At 38.4% G+C, this 22,683-nt stretch overlaps 1 protein-coding gene across 1 annotated transcript; it reads left to right on the forward strand.

Moving 5' to 3' along the window:
* Positions 1 to 5,311: 5,311 nt before the first annotated feature.
* On the forward strand, positions 5,312 to 22,069 carry LOC139709220 (mitochondrial carnitine/acylcarnitine carrier protein-like). Its single transcript, XM_071621173.1, has 9 exons — positions 5,312 to 5,546; positions 9,497 to 9,586; positions 10,142 to 10,272; positions 12,128 to 12,218; positions 13,425 to 13,548; positions 15,138 to 15,210; positions 16,949 to 17,058; positions 18,858 to 18,982; positions 20,058 to 22,069. The coding sequence occupies exons 1-9, from the start codon at positions 5,451 to 5,453 to the stop codon at positions 20,112 to 20,114; spliced, it is 897 nt and encodes a 298-aa protein (XP_071477274.1). The 5' UTR covers positions 5,312 to 5,450; the 3' UTR covers positions 20,115 to 22,069.
* The last annotated feature ends 614 nt before the right edge of the window (positions 22,070 to 22,683 follow it).

Below are 22,683 nucleotides of genomic sequence, written 5' to 3' on the forward strand. Positions count from 1 at the left end.
AGACGCGGTGTGCCTCCACCACCCTGGTGTAACAATAGATTGCATGCATCGCCGTGTGTTCAGTATGTGCACTCGTGTGGCCCTGTGCTATTTCGCCAACTACTTGTATTAAAGTATTTTAATAGCGTATAATACTAGGATTATTCGTCAGTGCCTTAACCTGGAACACGGAGTATATCGCCTGACCGGGGTTTGCTTGCCGTCCAAGTTGTCCAGGTCACTGGAGTGACAAGAAGAAATAACATTGTCATCGATGTCAACCAGGTGAGGTCAAACCTACATGTAAATCACTACGGATAGCCACGGCAATGATTAATCATAATCATCTGGATATACGTATTGCAATGTCCTTGCATGAAACATTAGTTTTATGTTGCAACCCTCGAGTAGCAGAAATTAGCGTCGAAACTTAAGTTAATCATAAATAGTAGCTAAGAAATAGGAATGGTGGTAGTGGCAATGTAGTAATTGTGGTATAGTAAAGTAGAAGTAGTAGTCCTGTAGTATACAGCGGCAGTATCCGTAGTTGTATAAGTATAGTAGTAGTAGCAAGGAGGTACTATAGGCGCCTAGTACCTCCTTGGTAGTAGTAGTAGTATAGTAGTAGTAGTAGTAGTAGTAGTAGTAGTAGTAGTAGTATAGTAGTAGGAGTAGTAGTAGTATTAGTAGTAGTATTAGTAGTGGTCACGTAGTAGTAGTAGTAGTAGTAGTAGTAGTAGTAGTAGTAGTAGTAGTAGTAGTAGTATAGGAGTAGTAGAGTAGTAGTATTAGTAGTGGTCACGTAGTAGTAGTATAGTAGTAGTAGTAGTAGTAGTATAGTAGTAGTAGTAGTAGTAGTACAGTACAGTAGTAGTAGTAGTAAAAGCATATACCGGTTTTATAGTAATCATACACCAGGATAGGATGATAGTATATAGTGTACAAATATAGTACGGAAGGCCGATGTATACAAACAACCATATAATAATGACAGCATACAGGATTTTCTTTCGGGGCGGGGAACGGATGGGGGAGCATGAATGATAATGTTCAACAGGCGGGGGATCGAGGGACGTATATCACCCCCCCCCCCCCCCCCTCCCGCAAGGGAAAACTTTTGCGTTTCGACAATCGGGAGGGGGGGGTTCAATTAATGAATCATTTGTCATTATATATATATCATATTATGTATATATATATATATATATATAATATATAAGTATATATATATATATATATATATGGGTTTGATTAAGATCTTTTGTCACACCATGGGCACTCATGAAGAGTGTGACCTTGCCTTTCAGTATTTGAGAGCTATGCTCCGTTTTTAAGATCTTCAAGATCTAGGATTTATTTTTTTTTACGGCGTTCTTCTTCTACTGATTCGTTAACTATATATATATATATATATATATATATATATATATATATATATATTGTATATATATTTTTTTTTTCCCGACAAACTGCTAGCTACTGAAATCCTTGCATCTAATTAGCTGAGCGTAAATATACATGTTATACAAAATATCGGACAAAAACGCTTCAAGAAATGCCCCAGTCAGATGCACCCTTTGGGTAGAATAATTTTCAATAAAAAAAATATATAAAAAAGTCGTTGTATGTGCCACCGTGTCCGTCTTCACTCTGTACGAATAATGGCGGTGGACGAGGGGAGTATGGGACGCTATCCCCCTCTCCAGAAAAGGAGCTTTTGCATTTTTGTAGAATTGAAATTCAACTATCATGATGAAAACTTTTGGTGGAATATTTAGAAAGTTTTGATAAAAAGAAATAATTATTTATGTGGTATTTGTCATATCTTGTTCGGCCTGTTGATCACGATATCTCCTTAAAGAGGATATCAATCACAAAAGTTCACATAATGTGACACTATAAAATCAGCAGAAACCATCGAAACATTAATTTAAAAAGCTTCTGAAGTCATATATGTTCGCATCTTGTTTTGGTTAAATATTCATTGAATTGCATACCGGGTATATATATTTCTATCTCTTCTTTGTTCTTTAACCTTCTTGATAATCATTATGTACAACTATACAATGTATGTTATTCTCTTATTATTATGTCCATCTGCGCCTCAGAATAGGCCGCTCACTAGATCGATGGCGCATTACAAATGCTGTATCTATTATTACTGATATAGGCTGATACTGGTTGTCTAAGTATAAGTTAAATGTATACATCATGTACGTACCAGGGTGTATTGCCTATATGTTTATTTTATTTACATTGCGCCATTGATTTAGAAAGGTGTTTCTGTCCTATCTACATCCAAAGGCAATGATACCGGAACAGGTTTTTGTCGGTAACGTCAGTAACCCTATAACTGAACTCAAAATAGTGCAGAAATTATAGGCCGCAAAGCCTTTGCGAGGTTGCTGAACGCTGTCTGCTATCCTCATATATCAAGCTTCCCGTTTTACTTATTGCAAGGGCGCTAAGTTCAAGTTAACAATAATCTATATTAAAAAAGACAAATCAAAAGACGTAAGTCAAACAACCACGTTTCCAGTATGTGCACATGGGTTAGATGTTTAAAATCGATAAAAGAGAAAGCTATCAGAATGTGAAGAGTTTCATATCCGCGTGTGATCGCGTTTTTAATGACTCGCGAATTAGTTGAACCAATTACATCGTTATCTCACACTATTCGAAATAGTGCACGTGGTAGTGCAACAAAATTTCAAGTAATTCCGTTAAGGAAAGACTAACTATCTACAAAATCTTTATAAATATTTATTCTGCAGTAATCCAATGATTATTCTGAGTGAAAAGATTCGATCGTTCTTGTTGGAATTTATCTTAAACAGGAAATGCAGAGTTCTTGATTTTGTAGAAGAGCTAGCGTGAAACTTGTGAGGGAATGGCGATAACACCTCATCTGAACTGCCTAAAATGATTGTGACTAATTAAATGATATTGTTTTATGAAATATATTGCGATGAGTCGAGATTCAAAAGCTTTCTCCTTCAACAAAATGATTGAAGCTATATGTAACTCATAATCTGTTTCACTGTTTACGAGATTATTATGATAGGCCCACAACGTGTTGACATCATGGTTGACGTCCTTGCCCAGCAGCGAATGATAACGTCGCCAGTAACACGATGATTTTGAAGAATGCCTGTATATAAACGCACTTGATTATTTTTCTCTTCCGCTTTCAAATGCATTTTCATATTTCGTATTACATTGGCATTATGTTGCAATTGTATTTGAAAGAATTTTGCGATAATGGAAATTAGATTATATTTCCATATTCAATCGAATTGTATCCCCCTTTTTTCAGATCGTTCCTGACCAGACTCTCTTTTTCACTGAGAAATTTCCGGAGTAAACGTGACTGCTAAATGAAAAACAAAACAAACAAACTTTAACCAATTAAAGGGGTAAAATGACAGTAAAGGGAAGTGCCGCGGCTACCTTCTTGTCTGGAGGCCTGGGAGGAGTAGCGGCAGTCGTCGTGGGGCATCCAGTTGATACAATTAAGGTGGGTACAGCAAAGGAAAACAACCACCAAATTTTAAGAATGAATTGATTTCTTGGATAAACGATCAATAGCAAATACCTGATTAATTTGAATAATGAACGAAAAATCTTTGCATCGTCTCGAAAACTTCACAAACTAAACACCTCGCCAACAAGATTCGATAAATGATTACGTTTCGGTTCTGATTAATAGATGTCAGTTTAAGATATACATCTGTAGCCCTACTCGGCCTAGGTCAGTCATGATGTTGTCTAGTTTACATCTCTATATCAAATCCTGAGTGGCGGTAGTCATGTACACTAATATGGTGTGTGATACATTCTACTTACTATAGTTCTGTTCCTCTACATGCAAACCAATAATAATCATTTTGTGACGCAAGAGGGCATACTTTAGCATTGTTTTGAGAACACAGAGCATGCAAACGCAAATAGACACATTGTTTATTTTGGCCGAAGATAGATGCATACGACTCTTTTAGAATAAGTCAGTGTTAATTGTGAACAAACGAATCAGGAGTGTAATTTGCTCCCAGTACTCCTGAACTGAAAGTCAGACAAGCCTCGGGCAAGATTTTAAATCGTCGGGAACTATACATACAGTAATGTATTTAATTTGAATACTTCATAGTACAGATGTATTAGGCGTATATTATAAGATGATAACGATCTTTATGAATGTAAGAAAAAAAAATGTCCATTGTTTTGTTATATACCCCTTCTGTTGTCCTCGTCCAAGTTACAAGTTGAACACATTCGGATTTAGTCGGAAGTTGAAGCTGTTTATCTGTGTGTTTGTGCTTTGTTCATTCAGTAATACTGGAGAAGATTGTATAGGCCTACAATACAAGAAACATATCGCCAAGAGGCCAATATAACAGTGAATTGTTTGATAACGGTACCCTACGCCTGTATACCAATAGATACGATAAGGCCTAATATAGGCTCTATGTATAGTTCATTTGTAATTACATCTATTGTAAATTACATTTCTTGTGAATGTAGGTGTCCTACTCGGGTTTATATTTTGATGCAAAAATTGTTAATTTTGTGGTAATGATATCATTTGTACAAGTAGAGAATAAAACAAACTGAAACTGTATAAAAAATGTTTGTTTTTTTTAATTGGCGATGAAGGCATTGGGCATGTTCTAGGGGCATTCCTTCAATTCCTTACTTGTGTTAATATCATAATTCTGGTACCATTATATTGTTTGTACATGGAAGAATCGAATCTGAAATGACAGCAAAGGCCCGGATTTACGAGGCCTGTTTCGTTTGTTTCGGGTTGTTGTTTGTTTGTTTGTTTTGTTTTTACTTATTTCTCTCGTGATCGGCGTAGCTTTCTTGGTAGAATAGCCTTAGCATGAAACCCATTTTCTTAGGGCCTATTTTCACAGCAGTGTCCCACTTAAAGGATTAAATCTATAAACGGGTATAATCAGTAGGCCAACGGTAACCAAGCTCTTTTGCTAACTTTACAGGTACCATCAACAGTATATTCATCATCATCGTTCTATTTCGGAAGTTGTTATCTCTCTACTGCTACTTTAGTACTGGGTCCACTCTTTAGTGGGATCGATCTACCCCGCGATGATAATCGATGCACAAAGGGGTTTGGGCGAATGAAAACCATGGCCCCTTGGAATCCTAGCTGTCGTTGTAATATACTCATACTGTAGTAACTATAACGTGTACGTGTGTGCACATGTAGTACGTAATCCGCCAGTGTGTACAGTACAGTGTGTGCGTTTCGAACGTATTTTTGTATTGTCATTCTTTGACAGTCGCACTATCGGTCGCAGTAGAACGAAGGCACATCATTTCGATTTTACTGGTATCTACCGTTGTCCTAGAAGCTCACCAACTAGTAGGAGTATCGTAAGGTTCACACCTATTAAAGCATCACTGGAGATAAGGAGAAGCAGAATTTATTGCTCACTACAAAGTGCATCATGTCGTCAGATACGAATCCCGTGAAAAATTTCCTAGCAGGAGGCTTCGGAGGTGTGTGTCTCGTTGCGGCTGGGCACCCGCTGGATACGATCAAGGTGACCTACAAAAGCCGGGTAGATTCTACCCATAGCCATTCATACAATGTACATTGTAGTATTGTACGTAACGTTAACGTCGGGGCGGGGGATCTTGATTTTACAATTATGTGAAGAATGCTTGTTTCTGATGTATATTTCTGACAAAAAAAAAGTACATGGAAGCGAACTGGTACGTTGACAATGCTTCTCCGTTATATTCTTTCTTTAGCTTTCCCATTTCGTAAATTGGTGTAGGTCTAGACCTCGACCTCATGAGACTGAATTTTTAGTGCAAGCTAGCCCTTGCTTGCGTTGACCGATAAGTAGACTAGATTTATGTCTAATTCTGCGAAAAACTTCTCATTTATAATAATGACATTTGCTGGGTCAGTTAAGCGAAAAACTGACCCAGCAAATGTCATTATTATAAATGAGAAGTTTTTTCGCGGAATTAGACATACTTGTCGGTCAAACCCTTGCGCGGCCCCTGCAAGCTGCGTGTTTTGTGTGAACGTGTGTTGTTGTGCAGTGTGAGTCGAGTCTGCTCCAGGCCTCCCGGTCCCTGGCCTGGCTGACTAGCTACTAAACTGTAGTTAGAGAGAGTAGACTACTGCAATGAATATAGTTGCACCGCATATAAAAAAGCCACTGCATCAACCAGGGAGGTAAAGGGCTCACACCCATAAATATTTCCCCATATGGATGTGTGTTAAAAATCAAATTTCAAAAAATTCTGTAAAACAGCTGGGAGAAATGAGGTGTTTCAGCTTCACTAACCTGGATAAGTTAGATATACCCTTTCCTCCATCAAATTCTCAGGGTGGATAATTCAGTTCAAATTCTGTCCAGGGGTCCGCAAAGCCAGACTACGAGTTCTTGTCACTCAGAAAATCACCTATTTTCCGTACACGTACCCAATGAAATATAGTCCCCTCAAATTCCACCAGAAAAGCTTTCATCTTCCAACCAAAATGCAATTTGTAGAGGAATTCATACTCAATATCTACAGCTATTCAGTTTTTTGCCAAACTACATCATTGATTTTTAATCAATTTTTTTCTTCATTTATTTTGGTATCTTTGGTACGAATTTGTGAAGGGGCCTGGGGCATTCCCTTGTATTTACGGGTGTGAGCCCTATAGTGGAGGTCATATTTCTCATTTGACTTTTAAACATCATAAATGTGTTTTTGATGAGATTTGCACCTACATCATATGGGAAATTACACATTCAAGGGTCATAAAGCTTTTCAAAGGGACATTTTTGAAACTCATGCCCTTTGAGGTTTTAAAAAAAAATACAAATGTAGTGTGGATCAGTTCTTCATAAGATGAATACCTAGGGGCAGGCAGTAATCTTTGATTATGGGGGTGTCATCATCACATTATTGCCTACAAAATACTTGAAAAGACTCTGTTTTGTCAAACAGACTAACTTTATGAAGTTTGACCTGTTTCAGTGGTAGCCAAACAAAGAAATACATTAAAATAACACAGTCATTCAAAGTTGTGTGATACTGATGCCTGCTATGTACAAAGATCTATCTATACCACAACAACATAATAAGAAAACAAATTGTAGCCAAACAGAGTTGGGGGGGGGGGGGTAGAGGAGAGAGGAGGGGGGGGTAGGAAGGGGAAGGGGGGAGGGAGGAAGAGATCTGACACAATAGATCAACATAAACCAGCAGAGTTTGTATGGGATGAATACTTCCCATAGACTTGTGTGCATTGCATGCATCCTCTATAGGGCTCACACCCATAAATATTTCCCCATAGGGATGTGTGTTAAAAATCAAATTTCAAAAAATTCTGTAAAACAGCTGGGAGAAATGAGGTGTTTCAGCTTCACTAACCTGGATAAGTTAGATATACCCTTTCATCCATCAAATTCTCAGGGTGGATAATTCAGTTCAAATTCTGTCCAGGGGTCCGCAAAGCCAGACTACGAGTTCTGACTTAGCACTCAAAAAATCACCCATTTTCCGTACACGTACCCAATGAAATATAGTCCCCTCAAATTCCACCAGAAAAGCTTTCATCTTCCAACCAAAATGCAATTTGTAGAGGAATTCATACTCAATATCTACAGCTATTCAGTTTTTTGCCAAACTACATCATTGATTTTTAATTAATTTTTTTCTTCATTTATTTTGGTATCTTTGGTACGAATTTGTGAAGGGGCCTGGGGCATTCCCTTGTATTTACGGGTGTGAGCCCTATAGTGGAGGTCATATTTCTCATTTGACTTTTAAACATCATAAATGTGTTTTTGATGAGATTTGCACCTACATCATATGGGAAATTACACATTCAAGGGTCATAAAGCTTTTCAAAGGGACATTTTTGAAACTCATGCCCTTTGAGGTTTTTAAAAAAAATACAAATGTAGTGTGGATCAGTTCTTCATAAGATGAATACCTAGGGGCAGGCAGTAATCTTTGATTATGGAGGTGTCATCATCACATTATTGCCTACAAAATACTTGAAAAGACTCTGTTTTGTCAAACAGACTAACTTTATGAAGTTTGACCTGTTTCAGTGGTAGCCAAACAAAGAAATACATTAAAATAACACAGTCATTCAAAGTTGTGTGATACTGATGCCTGCTATGTACAAAGATCTATCTATACCACAACAACATAATAAGAAAACAAATTGTAGCCAAACAGAGTTGGGGGGGGGGGGGGTAGAGGAGAGAGGAGGGGGGAGGTAGGAAGGGGAAGGGGGGAGGGAGGAAGAGATCTGACACAATAGATCAACATAAACCAGCAGAGTTTGTATGGGATGAATACTTCCCTAGACTTGTGTGCATTGCATGCATCCTCTATAGGGCTCACACCCATAAATATTTCCCCATAGGGATGTGTGTTAAAAATCAAATTTCAAAAAATTCTGTAAAACAGCTGGGAGAAATGAGGTGTTTCAGCTTCACTAACCTGGATAAGTTAGATATACCCTTTCCTCCATCAAATTCTCAGGGTGGATAATTCAGTTCAAATTCTGTCCAGGGGTCCGCAAAGCCAGACTACGAGTTCTTAGCACTCAAAAAATCACCCATTTTCCGTACACGTACCCAATGAAATATAGTCCCCTCAAATTCCACCAGAAAAGCTTTCATCTTCCAACCAAAATGCAATTTGTAGAGGAATTCATACTCAATATCTACAGCTATTCAGTTTTTTGCCAAACTACATCATTGATTTTTAATCAATTTTTTTCTTCATTTATTTTGGTATCTTTGGTACGAATTTGTGAAGGGGCCTGGGGCATTCCCTTGTATTTACGGGTGTGAGCTCTAAAAGTGTCTGCCACATCACATCCCTGCGTCGTCCGCGTCAACTGTACCTGACGGAATGCGGGTAGTGTGTATGACATGTTTATGCATGCAGTTTGATCTAACAGTTATTACTTAAACTTAAAGGGATGATGTGATATACAGGTACATGTAACTAGACTCCAGTTATATTGGTTGACGGGAGGATTCAGCTTTTAACTTTTTGCGAGATGTTCTTAGAAAACCAAGTTTTGTACTTAACGTTAGTTGTGTTGTACTTGTAGAAACCACTATCTGTATGAAATGGTAAAGAGTGTAAGTGTAAAAGGAATTCAAGTTTTATTTCATGAAGATTGGTTTTAATATGGCTGAGATATCCAAAATGCAAAAAAAGAGAGAAAAAACAAAGTAAAACAAAGTGATAAAAAAAGTGGGTCCCACCTTTTATTAGGATTGTTTTGTTTTGGATATCAGCCTTTTCAAATAAACCAATTTTCATCAAATTATTTTTGAATTTCTCTCAGAAGTATGCTCTTCCATATTTCATAAAAGGTTTCTCATCTAAAAAAAACCAAATCATCATATGTAGACTAGGGATGCACAAGCGAGGTTAGTTTTACCTATTTGGGTCAAAAGTTTTATGAAGTGGATTCATTACTGTCTGTTAATAAGGATATTACTCTTCATTGCAGGTGCGACTTCAAACACAACCTACAGGCCCTGGAGTAAATCCATTATACAAAGGAACATTTGATTGTGCAGCTAAGATAGTCAGAAATGAGGTATGTGCAAATACATGTAGCATGTTTGTTTACTATTTAACTGGTCAGTAACAAACAGAAATTGTGGTGCTCACACACATGAATGCACACACTTCAGAAAAGAGGGTATTTCAGCAATGAAACTTTGGCATAAAATGCATAAAATATACAGTGCATCATATGAACGTATGCCTATTCAGATCACCTGAAATTTGAAGATTCTTGAATACATGTAAACCAAGATGTCAGATTTATCAAAGGGTACACAGGACACTCGTGAGTTTCTAAAAGATTTGTAGGTACTTTAAAAAAAAAATCTTAAACTGTTGCCTCTGAGCTGAGCTGTTCATATACAATGTATTTCCTCTTAATCTTGATTAATACGTTGTGTTGTCAATGGATTGAAGAATAAGAAAGATAAGCTAAAATTTGTAACCTCAAAGAGTTAATGAACAGATGAATACATGAAGGGCAACTGCAGTACCCACTTTCTGTTGGTTGATTAGACAAAGACATGATATTGTTCGATATGTTTGTTTAGTTGTTTTCCTTCTGTTTGGTTTCCTACCACACCAGGGCTTCAGAGGTCTATATAAAGGCATGCTGGCACCCATCCTTGGTGTCACACCCATGTATGCTGTCTGCTTCCTGGGATATAGTGTCGGCAAAAGCCTGCAGACGCCCAGGCTACCTAATGGAGAGTTTGCGTAAGTGGGCACTTCCCTCTTTCCCCTTGCTAGGTACATTGTATGTATGTATACAGTTGAACCTCTCGTATCCGGACAAGTCGGGACCGGGGCTCATCCGGATAAGGGATTTGGCCGGATACGGGAGACTCGATGCTTTATACATGTACATATACATACACATTTACTAATGTAGCCCATTGTAGTACCACATGTAATAATATGTATACTGCAACCTTTTCATTGTTACATTTGGGGATGTTTGGGGATGTTAAAATGTCTGAAGGTAAGCAGTTTGGAAGGAAATTTGATGTAATGTATGTTAATCATGTTGGAAGTACAGTTGAACCTCTCTTATCCGGCCTCCCTTTATCCGGATCTCTCTATTATACGGACGCAGTCTCGCCATGATTTTTTTTTAAATAATTACGGGAGGAAAGGGGGATTCCCAACTCCTTGAGAACTCCTACACAAACACACATGAATTACATATTACTTCCAACATAATTAACATACATTACATCAAATTTCCTTCCAAATTCTTGCAAACATGAACCTCTATTTTGGGGTCTGTTACTGAGTGTAACAATGAAAAGGTTGCAGTATACACATTACTACGTTGTACATGTGGTACTACAATGGGCTACATCAGTACATGTGTATGTATATATACATGTATAAGGCATTGAGTCTCCCGTATCCGGCCAAATCCCTTATCCGGATGAGCCCCGGTCCCGACTTGTCCGGATACGAGAGGTTCAACTGTAATATGAAATTCATGTGTGTTTGTGTAGGAGTTCAAGTTCTCAAGGAGTTGGGAATCCCCCTTTCCTCCCGTAATTATTTTTTAAAAAATCACGGCGAGATTGCGTCCGTATAATAGAGAGATCCGGATAAAGGGAGGCCGGATAAGAGAGGTTCAACTGTATGTACGCCTTTCCTCGGTGACTAATGAATTCATACTTATGGCGCCAGTCCTACCTCATTGTTCAGGATGTGCACACTTTAATCCTGTACGTCCTTTGGTGAATGTTGCTGCAGAACTTATCATCAGCTGAGATCAACTTATCAAATAATCAACTCTGAATTTGAACTGTACCTCTTGGAGAAAATTATGATGGAGCTGGTTAAATTTGTGAAATCTGCACAAGATCATTATATGAGAAATTTACAAAAATGTGCCATTCTATTTAAAGAAACAGGAACTCTTCTCTCCAACCATGTTTTTGCCAATGTAGGAACCAGTTCCTTATTTAGTACTTAAGAGGCTTGTCAAAAGTCTGCAACTAAACCAACAATCTTAAATGAACAACAAACGATTCAAATTAAACATTTTTTTTTTTTTTTTGCCATACCCAATTACATACTATCAATGAATAGTAAGATTTGTAATAGGTGCAACACTAAACCACCAAATTGTGTCATTAGGAGATTTTGTGGGTTAAGGAGGAGATCATGTTTTACCCTGTCACCTATTGTTATGTGAAAGCAAACCCACAGTACCAACAGCTTTCAAAGCTGACATACAGTCCACCAGCACAAATACTGTATGTATTATTTAAACCTTATTTATCAAGTTTCACCATGAAGACTTGATTTTGCTCTGTGTGGCAGTGATCCACCACAATTACGGTATTTCCCTCATAAGAATTCAAATGTGAAGATTCGTGGAAAGGATATTGCAATGTTGCCATATTGCATTTTGATATGAGAGAAGTTGCTTGTGTCATGTGACTGACAGTGGCAGTTTCCGATAGGAAAGTGGCATAAAGGATGTATTGAACATTGTCATGCTCACTCATCTGTGACATGAAGTGATTGTAATATTTAGCATTTTTATACTGGATACTTGTACCTCCTGATTTGGTTTCTGCAGGCCAGATCAGCTGTTCATGGCAGGCATGCTGTCTGGTGTGTTCACCACTGCCATAATGGCTCCAGGAGAGCGCATCAAGTGCTTATTACAGGTACAATTACGTCTCTTTGCTTCCAACGTCAATTTCCTCTTTTCCATCCTGACCACATGTGCATGTTACGTGGCGTGTAGATGCACTCACTTAAGTATGGGCAAATCTTCTTGTATCAAAGGTCACATATTTAGGGTGATAATTGTAGTCATAGTAAAAGGTCCTTCGACTTCAGATAAAGAGTTCTCTAGACACATCCAAAAGTTGTATTCACCTGTGACAGTTTCGACGACAGGCTTTCATCTTTCTCAAATGATAGCTAATTGGCAACTGCTGATTTGCGCCAATCGGCAGTCACTCAGGTGTGACATCCGAATGATAGCGCCATCGTAAATGTCAGACTGTTGGTATCTCCCCCCCCCCCCCCAATCCAGGGCTGCCAACTCTCATTCATTGAGAGTGAGACTCACTCATTTTGATCCTTTCTCACTCTAAAACTTTATTTCATTTGCATGCATTTCTATTGATCTCACTCATTTTGGCTCCTAAATTACAGCATTGGCCTATGGGAGTCTCACTCTCAACTAGTTTCCAATGTTGGCAGCCCTGCCAATCCCGGTTCATTATGGGGGGGGGGGGGGGGTGGCATACCAACTGTCTGATATTTCTTGCTACCCATTCTTTAATACACTTTATATCCTGCAGTTCATTCTTTTGCCTTTTTTTTTCTGTATGTTTATGTTTTGTTTGCTTGTGTGTTTTTTTTTTTAACCAATCATACCTCCCAGGAAACTTCGAGACTTGGCAACTTTTAGGACTTTATCAAATAATCTTCCACTTTCATCACTTCTGGTACTCACGGGCAACACAAAACTACTTTATGAGTGGGTTTTTGCAGTAAATAAAATACTGATGGTTGTAGTACGTCTTTCACCATTTTCTTTTCTTTTACACACCAGCTATGTGGCATCTATGATCAGTCACATTCAGTGGTCTTTAACGTTGCTTTAATAAAGAACTGAGCAGTGCTCAGAAAATGTTCATCGGGTGAACAAGGCTTATGATATGTCATCACATGCTATAAGGCTTGCTCCCCTAATGGTTGAAACTGTTCCTATGAGACCTACCTGCAAAACTGAAATGAAATAGACATAAAGCAAAAAACAAACAAAGGTTGTCACAGATTCCTAGAGATCACGAAACTACCATGATGGAATGGTGCGAGTAGATGACAGTAGATTGTGTTGTTGCTTCTTTGGGCTACAGATCCAGGCAGCGTCCTCTGCTGAGGCCAGGTACGCAGGTCCCCTGGACTGTGCCAAGCAGATTTACAGGGAGTCTGGTCTTTTCCGGGGACTTTACAAGGGCACCATGGCTACACTGCTCAGAGGTACGTTTCACTCTCTCGACATGAATTCAATCCTAATACATTCCTTTCAAGAAACATCTATGATGTATTGGTCCTCTCTGTCTCTATCTCTCTTTTTCATCCTTGCTGTTTTGCTTTTTCTGTCTGTTTTGCATTACCGTTGTCATTATTGCTTCCTATGCTATTCTGCCTCTTGATTACTTTGTATTACGATGTAAAAATATCTTAAAGGGATGGTATAGTTCTGGTTGAGATGAGGGTTCAGGTTTGAACTTTTTGTGAGATGATTTGAAACAATTCATATGAAATATTAAAGAGCATATGATTCTAAATGCGATTCAAATCTTATTTGATGAAATTTCGTTTTGAAATGGCTGAGACATCCAAAAACAAAGTAAAACAAAGTTGTCCTAATAAAAGGTGAGACCCACCTTTTATTAGGACCACTTAGTTTTTAGATATCTTGTCCAATTCAAAACCAATTTTCATCAAATTAACTTTGAATTGCTTTTAGAATCTTATGCTCTTTGATATTGCATGAGTGGCTTGTAGAATCATTTCATGAGTGGTTTCCAATTATCTCACAAAAAGTTAAAACTCAAATCCCCGTCGCAACCATGCAAAACATTACCATCCCTTTAACCCTGATGCTTGAATCATGTTTCAACCCTGAATGTGCCCCATTTATGTTTACTCATCTCGGCTTCCAGAGTGCTATGTTCATGTATACATCAGGACACGGTAGGCTCAACATTAATGTTTCTGTGCAATTGACAGACAGCCACTGTCTCTGCCTGTTTATCCTTCGCAAATAGTGAAGCAGGCACCACTGGTTCCATTGTTTACATAAGATGTAATCCCACAGTCTGGCATTCTTATTTGAGTGTGTGTTTAATGTTCATATTTTGCTGGATTGAACTGCTGAAAACACAATAGACACATGTAAGTGAGAAGCATTTTAAAAATGAGATTATGCTGTCTGTATCATAATCCTAATATGAATCTGATAGTCGTATCTCAATTGCTTTTACTACTTCAGTTTTTAGTATTGTCATCATGATGATGTATTAGCATGCTGTCCGAAATGTTCATGAATTAAATCACCAGAGTGCCAGACAGGTATCCAGTCCATAGAAGAGTTCTATGGCACTTTTGCACTATTTGAGTTGATGTGGCCAAATTCAAAGTTGACTTTGTAGGAAGCAAAATATCAAAATTGAAAAAGTATTGTCACATAATTTTGACATTATACAATGTACAACATTTCACATAAAATTCCCCTTGAGAATGGTATTGCATTAATGTAAATGTAAGATTTGCTGGTAAAATTATGCAGGCCCACCCACCTTCTCCAACCTTGGAACTATAATGACACAATTAAGCATGTTAGATCCAGCCACTCCCAGATTTTCACTGATTTGACACATTCAACATTCATGATTTTCTACAGCAGTTTTTTTTTTTTTAACACAATACCAGAAACTCTGAAAACTTGTTGTCGAATCACATATACGTAGCTCATATCTTCAAACTACAAACATTGCAAAACAATATCTGTATATGTGTAAAAATGACCTAATTTTTGTATTTCTGTCCACCATCACTCATAGATGTTCCAGCCTCAGGTACATACTTCATGACATATGAGCTGCTCAAGAAGGCACTGACACCGGAGGGCAAGTCGTAAGTTGCAAAATTTCAAGGTGCCCATGACTAGGGGAAAGTGTTGTGCGCTTCCAAATGCCAGTTTTAGAAATTTGCACCATGTAATTAGATAAACAGGCAATCTACCTTTACACATGGCATACCAAGTTGTAATTTCTCATAGAGCAATGAAGTTTGTTGCAGAAGATTGTGATCAGCTATGACGTGCTGCATTACAAGTGTAATTATTCAAATTTTGATTATTCCCCCCCCCCCCCCTCCCCGGACCTTACAGTGTAACAAAGTGTTCAGTTCACTTGTTTCTATCTAATTGTGACAGTGCACCTCAAAACGAACATAAAGTCGCACACACTGATTTTGCGTGAGGACTGAAAATAAGTGAAATGGGTCAACCTAGCCGATCTTGACTTTTTCATATTTTCTGAAAGAGCGGGTCTTCTTTTACATTATGCTAAAATTTGGTATCATCAAACGGGCAGGAAAGTGTGTTTTTTTTAGCAGTTTATCTCGAACATTTTTGGTAGAATACTGTGATCAGGTGTGTCTTTAGAATCCCTTTTTCCTTTCTGAAAAACCTTGTCCACACTCTTCAATTTCAACTCTAATAACTTTTGAAGGGATAAAGCTACTGCTTTGAAAGTTGGCATTAAGTATGGACAGAATGAGTTAATGAGGCATGCTTAATTTCAGTTTAATCTGATAATCCCTTCATTATTGTTACTCTGGTGGTTTACTTCCTATTTTTTGTCCCATTCATCGCACAGCCAGCACGGTTTGGTAAAGATTAAGCGCTTGAATAGACACTGTACTTCAGAGCCTCTTTTCTCAGTTCACACTTTTCCTGAGTTTGTGCTTTCTTTCCGATATTTAGATAGGTTAGGAGAGGCCATTTGATTTGAGTTATACATCATTTTAAAGCTTAAAGTCTGCTCTTTTAGAATATGGTCTTAACTTTAAATTCATGTCTGGCGACTTTTTGTTTGTTTTGAGGTGCAGAGTCACAATTAATTTCAGTGCCGTACTGAAATTAATATGATCGAAACTACTGCATGGAATCCAGTGTTAAAGCAAGCTTTCCTATTTTGGAACAACTCTTGTTGCGGAACTACGCACAAAATTTGAATATGTTTATAGTAAACTGCTCTTGTACACTGCTCAAAAGAAAAAAAAAGAAAGAAAAGAAAAGGCACTTGTGGGCTATGGTTAATACCCTGTACACCATTAATTTTGCAAATTGGCACTTGTATGACAATTGTTTGTTTTGATGACAGTGGAGAAATTAAGAAATATGTATTATTCCTTTTTAAAGAGAAAAGTTTGAGATTTTTCACCTTGGAGATTACATTGTATGTGCCTTGCTTTTCTATCACGGGAGATAATGTTTTTCTTCGCTGGGGTGATAAGTCCTTGTATCTGCAATTTTGGTGAAAATGACTTTTTTTGACTAATGGTCAGATAATCAGTTAAGTGATGTCCTGTCCAAATCCTAGATGTCTTACCCCCAAAATGAAGCCACCACAGCATGTCAAAGGAATGTCTATCCCATTGGATACAGTGCTTTGGCTGCCATGTTTTTTTGCTCTCCTGAACATTTGACATTTTGTAGATATGAGGTCTTGTCGCCCCAGCGACATTTTATGAGTTGTCAAGTTTGAGAAAAAACAACAACAAAACATCTAAATATTGAAAGGGCGTTTCACTGTAGATGTTATCATGAACGGATGAATTTAAGAGCTCTGTTTCATTCCCCAACCAGGCCCAATGATCTGAGTGTGCTGAGTGTGCTGTTTGCTGGTGGTATGGCTGGCGTTTTCAACTGGTCTGTGGCCATCGCTCCAGACACGCTGAAGTCAAGACTACAGACAGGTATTCAAACCTTCAATGCAGTATTTACTAGAATACATAATTCTTCAACAATTTCCTAGAATGCACTTACCAAGAACTTTTAGCTTCACTTACAAAGTGTGTGTCAGTATGTGTATTCCTGAAAACCTTTATAGGGAAAGAAAAGTTATTCTTTGATGTCGCCACACTAGTAATCCACAGTGAGCCATGCACATACATGTATAATATCTGTAATCAGATATGACTTGCTGCCAGTCTATGAAATCGAAATTGGCCTAGCACACTCTAGTGTGTCATAAAAAGGTGTGCTTTGATCAATCATTCTTTGAATGAGAAGTTCATTATTTTAGTCATATAAGCCAAGCTTTTCCTAGTACTTACAGTATTCATCGCATAATCGGGACAGGTTGGGAGTAGCAAACACGGCCCCTTTAAGCGAGGTGCCCGATTTCGCGATGAGTACTCACCACACACTAACGGCATACGACATGTACATGTAGTGCACACACACACACACACACACACACACACACATGCATACTGACGTACTGTACGTGTACATGAATACACAACACGCTACCCCTCGGCGCGACCCTCCAGCTCTCCCTGCATTCTCGCAATGATGTCGAGTAATCGCAACCGGGTTCGATTCTTCTGTCAAACACGCGTGTACACGTAATCAATGTCAGCTCATAGTCTAGATTCATAAAACGTTACGTATTCGCACATACATTGAACCCTTCTCATCTTTCACGCTCTCCCTCCCACTCTCTCCCCCATTTCACTGAATACGTAACTGTTCATAGCCCTCATTTCAATCACGTAACTTTTGCCCAGTCACAACTGAGGAAGATTGTGACGTACGTACACACAGATCACAGTGTACAGCTGTATTGAAAGTTGAAACCAAAGACAGTAGATAACAAGATACGAAGGCGCGCGATAACAATGGACTTTGCCCTCAGAGTGTATGACTGAGATTAAACAACGCACACAGCCTGGGCTGTATGAGCGAGGCATGTTTTTTATTGGATGTGAGTCGAGTAGGAATTGCAAGCGAGCACATGGCTTTGCTTATGTAGGGGAGAAGAATGTTCGCGAAGGCATGTGCTTTGCAATGGCATGGATACTTATACACGGCGCTTTCGTGGCTATGCATGTATATGTACTGGATAGACGGAGGTCAAAACACACCAATCCGAAGCTTGCTTTGTAAGTTTGTTGTAAACGACAACTGATACGGAATCTTTGAAATATTGTTGTGGTATTTTGGTAGATTTTTTGTGTAAAATATTAACAAAATCAAAGATCGCGTGAAGAAAAATTGTCCCGTTTATCAGAGGTCCCCGCCCGATTATCCAGTGAAAATAACGTGCGTTGGAAATGTTTCTGGGAAGCGTATATCATTTAAGCGAGGATCCCGATTATCAGATGCCCGATTATGCGATGAATACTGTACCTACTTCCTTCATTTTACAGTAAAAGTTGGCCAGCTCTTGTCAACTTTGTTCAAGCATTACCTCTGACATATTTGAGCATAATAAGAGAAGTGGACGTGTAGCCTGAATAAATTACAGTTTAATATGTATGCAAACCAACTTGGACTACTCTGTCGAGGTAAGTGATATCCAGGGCAGAGTTTCACAAAACTTGTCAGTCACTTGTCAGCTACTGAAATCCTTGCATCTGATTGTCTGAGAGCAAATTTGTCAGTGAAAAATCACTGACACCACACTTTATGAAATGCCCCCCCCCCCCCCCATGAATATGTTGATATAATAACCTCAAATTACTCCTTGCCATGTCAAAACTCTTTATAGCTCCTGAGGGCACCTATCCAAAAGGCATTAGGAGCGTCTTTGCAGAGTTAATGAAGAAGGAAGGTCCCCAGGCCCTCTTCAAGGGCCTAGCTCCCGTCATGATCAGAGCATTCCCAGCAAATGCAGTGAGTATAGACACACACATACATATTCCACTTACATGGTAGCTCAGAGAGCACCATGTGTGTTCAGCTAGACAGATAATTGTTATTTAAAAGAATAAAACAATTTATCATTATAAGTTGTGTAAGTTTAGTGAATAATATTTTAATCTTATCGTTTGTTTTGATGCTTAATCTATATATGTGTATATTTATATGAACATTGGTAGATTATTAGATAGATGACAAAAAGATTGGTAGGTATACAAGTGTAAATAGATCTAAGAATGAATAGATATATAAAATGACAGAAATTCCAGAAGCTTTCCTACATAGCAAATATTGTCTCCAAGAGGCAAGAAGACTATAAAGTACTCACACTGTGGCAAACTAGTAGTCCTACATGGTAGCGTTAACCCATGCTGTAGAGAACTGCCCAGTAACTGAAATCAAGCCTGTGCCAGTCGTATTGATACGAGAAATGCTAACGAAACTGTACCTTCAAGAAACTGCATTTTACAGTGCTTGAATAGTGAAAAAGAAAGTGTAGTTCTGGGTTCCGTTTCATGAAGTCATCACATAAAAGTCTTTACATAAATCTCAGAATAGCTACAGCCACTCATTATGTAGTGCTATGAGAATTTCAAATCCATTTCATGAAGTCTCTCATAAGTGTGTCTTGTGAGTGACGAATGACTTTCATGAAACGGACCCCTGCTCTGATGAGATCGCTAGGAAAAGCCAACAGTCACATGTGAAATATCATGTCCAGGTCATATCAACCAGGGAACATCAAGCAGAAAACCTTCGATGTCACTTTTTCACTCTCTTTTATTTTCCTTCTTGCTCCTTTCGTTTATTTCTGTATCTATCAGGTATTATAATAAATGTGATATAAATTCTTGTCAGTGATATGGTGGTAGAAGTGACCCAGAGGTCATTTGATAAAGTTTCTTTACTGTTGTCTTTACTACATGTTTGGTTTCAAGTTGACAACACTCATACATTAACAAATATAGAGTCAGTGAAAAGAACTTACGACTACTGGGTATGTATCTAATCTCTCCATTTTCTAATTTTCTCATTACCTGCACTACAGGCGTGCTTCTGCGGATTCGAACTTGCCATGAAATTCCTCACGTGGGTAGGGATGTAGTACACAGATGCTTTTGGACAGAACCACACTGTCAAGGGCTAGAAGGATTTAACACGAGGTGAATGATAATCGTATGGATGGCCTGTGTATACAGTGAGAAGAAATGTGCAGTATTTTCAGATTTTTCTCAGTGTCGTTCTGTACCTCAACTCCCTCAAAAACGTATGTCATCATCAAAATACCAAGGAATTCCTTATTTCTGCTGTGCATTTGTAAACCAAAATTCAAATAATATGTGAGAGGTTCTGCAACGAGAGCTGATGTGGGGTATGTGACTTTCAAAAGAAGGGAGTGAGATATATTAGCTTAGATTGCTGATCACAGCCGACTGCAAAGGGTGAACTGAAATGCCATTTGTACACGAGTACACATTATTCAAGTATGTAAGTACCATTTCAAATGCTTCCACCAGCCCAGCAGGTGGATAGTGATGGTACAATTTGCTGTACGTAGTCACAAGGATAATGACAGTTGTGAAATCAAACTGTGCTTCTAACCAATGAAAGTTGTCTCTTTTTTATTTAATGCGAGGTTGCTCCCTGTGAGGTAGCTACAATTTTCCTGACAAGCTTCTGGTTTCTTTTCTAGCAGTACATCTGTAAAGACGTATAGTTACCTGGTCTGTGATTCATGACGTGGATCAGCTTTTTGTAGAAAGAAAAATTTTATGAGACATTCCATTCTTGGCAGGTTATAACAGGAAATCGTCGCTGGGGTGACAAGACCTTGTATCTGCAATTTTGGTGAAAATGACTTTTTTGGATTAATGGTCAAATAATGGGTTAAGTGATGTCCTGTCCAAATCCCAACTGTCTTACTCCAAAAATGAAGCCACCACAGCATGTCAAAGGAAAGGCTATCCCATTCGCCACAGTGCTTTGGCCGCCATGTTTTTTGGCTCTCCTGAACATTTGACATTTTGTAGATACGAGGTCCTGTCGCCCCAGCGACGTAATACTAATGCAAGGCTTGACATAAACTTTATTCTCTGATGGCCCATTTGGGCCACTAAAATCTTTGAATCTGAAATTTTGGTGGCCCTAAAAAAGAAATGGAGTAGCTGAAATAAAATGAAATATAAATATTCATTTTGAATTTGAGCTGCCTGATCGGGCCACCAAAAGGCAACCTTTTTAGAATTTTGGTGGCCAAAATGTAACCTTTTGGGAATTTTGGTGGCCCAATATCAATTTTTAGTGGCCCTGGGCCACTGGTAATGGTGAGCCCTGACTAATGTCACTCCTAATAACAAGACAAAACTGATGCTGTATTCATTCTACACTTTTAAACATAAGTATGAAAAATTTGGTTGCAAATACTTGTATCTCAGCCAGCAGGAAGAGAGAGGGGAAAAAAAATCAGTCAAAACATTACATTGGCACCTCAAAAGATATTGCATGTTTGTCTGCTTTTTTCAGATTCGGGAAGAAAAATATGATTTAAAATCATACTAACAGATTTGTCAAGGTGTATGACATTGGTAGGTATGCACGTAGGACAAGGGGCGGTGATGATTCATTTGCTTTATATCCAAAATAAGTAACACATCAGCATAAATCCACAAAGAGTGTTTGCACTGGTAACAAGTTATCACTTCACCATTTAGAAACTTACTCTTTGAGACATAGGTTGCGTTCGAGCACTCAAAAGCGAACCAAAGTGAAAGGATCCTATGCGTACCATACTATACCATGCCAGATTTGGATCGTTTGAGAGCTCTGTGGTGAAAGTGTACCTCATGAGTTATTTTTAGAGGGGGTCACATGTTTTGTAGCAACAGGGCAATGCACTTGGTGTTCTTACACTAACAGGTGTCCCAAACGAAGAGAATCAACTCTTTGCATTATGACGTATGTGTGTGAAACATGCATTCTTCTCATGCCAACTTCTGGCATTGTTATGGTACGCTTTGGAGCACATTGGAAAGTGGTCCACGTTTGGCTCAGTATAGTACAGTACGGTACACTTTTTAAGGAGCATTCCTGTGCTCCATGTGATCCTCTTGGCACTAGTATGGTACGGTACTGTACACTTTAAAAGGAGAGCGCTTGAATGCACCCTTACATGGAACAAAGTAGCCTTGTAGTGTCTTGGTTTCTCTGTACCATGTGGTTTTTATTCTGTTATGTGTACTACGCATTGTAGAGTGGTCTCCAGAGAACTGGATATCAGTTATTGAACACAGTACTCCTGCTCTGTAAAACTGGTGGGATCAGTAAAGATGTTTCAGAAATTTTCACTTCTTACTATGATAATCGGGTTCTATGGTGAATGACATCAAATCTTCTCTTGCAGACTCAATATAATGAAGCGGATAGGGCTGTATTGTATGTAGACAGCCTATACTGTGTACACCATATTTTAGCGAGTCTAATTTTTTGCGAGTCAGGACTTCCCATCAATTTTGCGAGTGTTGAAATTCGTAATTGTGGAGTATGATATTAAAATGTAGAAAACGTATGCGTGCACTTCACATTTTAGTCAGGAGCAGAGTTAATATTTTTGCATATTTTGAAATTCACGAATACCACCCGACTCGAGAAATTCATTGTAACAAAAATCTTGTAAA

This window comes from Diadema antillarum, unplaced genomic scaffold, assembly GCF_040938485.1.
Source record: "Diadema antillarum isolate AM-2024a unplaced genomic scaffold, OU_Dant_1.0 seq00001416_RagTag, whole genome shotgun sequence".
Taxonomy (NCBI): Eukaryota; Metazoa; Echinodermata; class Echinoidea; order Diadematoida; family Diadematidae; genus Diadema; species Diadema antillarum.

Excerpts from the sequence above, each read along its gene's own strand:
- LOC139709220 (XM_071621173.1), top strand. The coding sequence starts at position 5,451 with ATGTCGTCAGATACGAATCCCGTGAAAAATTTCCTAGCAGGAGGCTTC. Across the intron at positions 5,547-9,496 it reads ACCCGCTGGATACGATCAAG|GTGCGACTTCAAACACAACC; the intron begins GTGACCTACAAA and ends TCTTCATTGCAG. Across the intron at positions 18,983-20,057 it reads GAGCATTCCCAGCAAATGCA|GCGTGCTTCTGCGGATTCGA; the intron begins GTGAGTATAGAC and ends CCTGCACTACAG.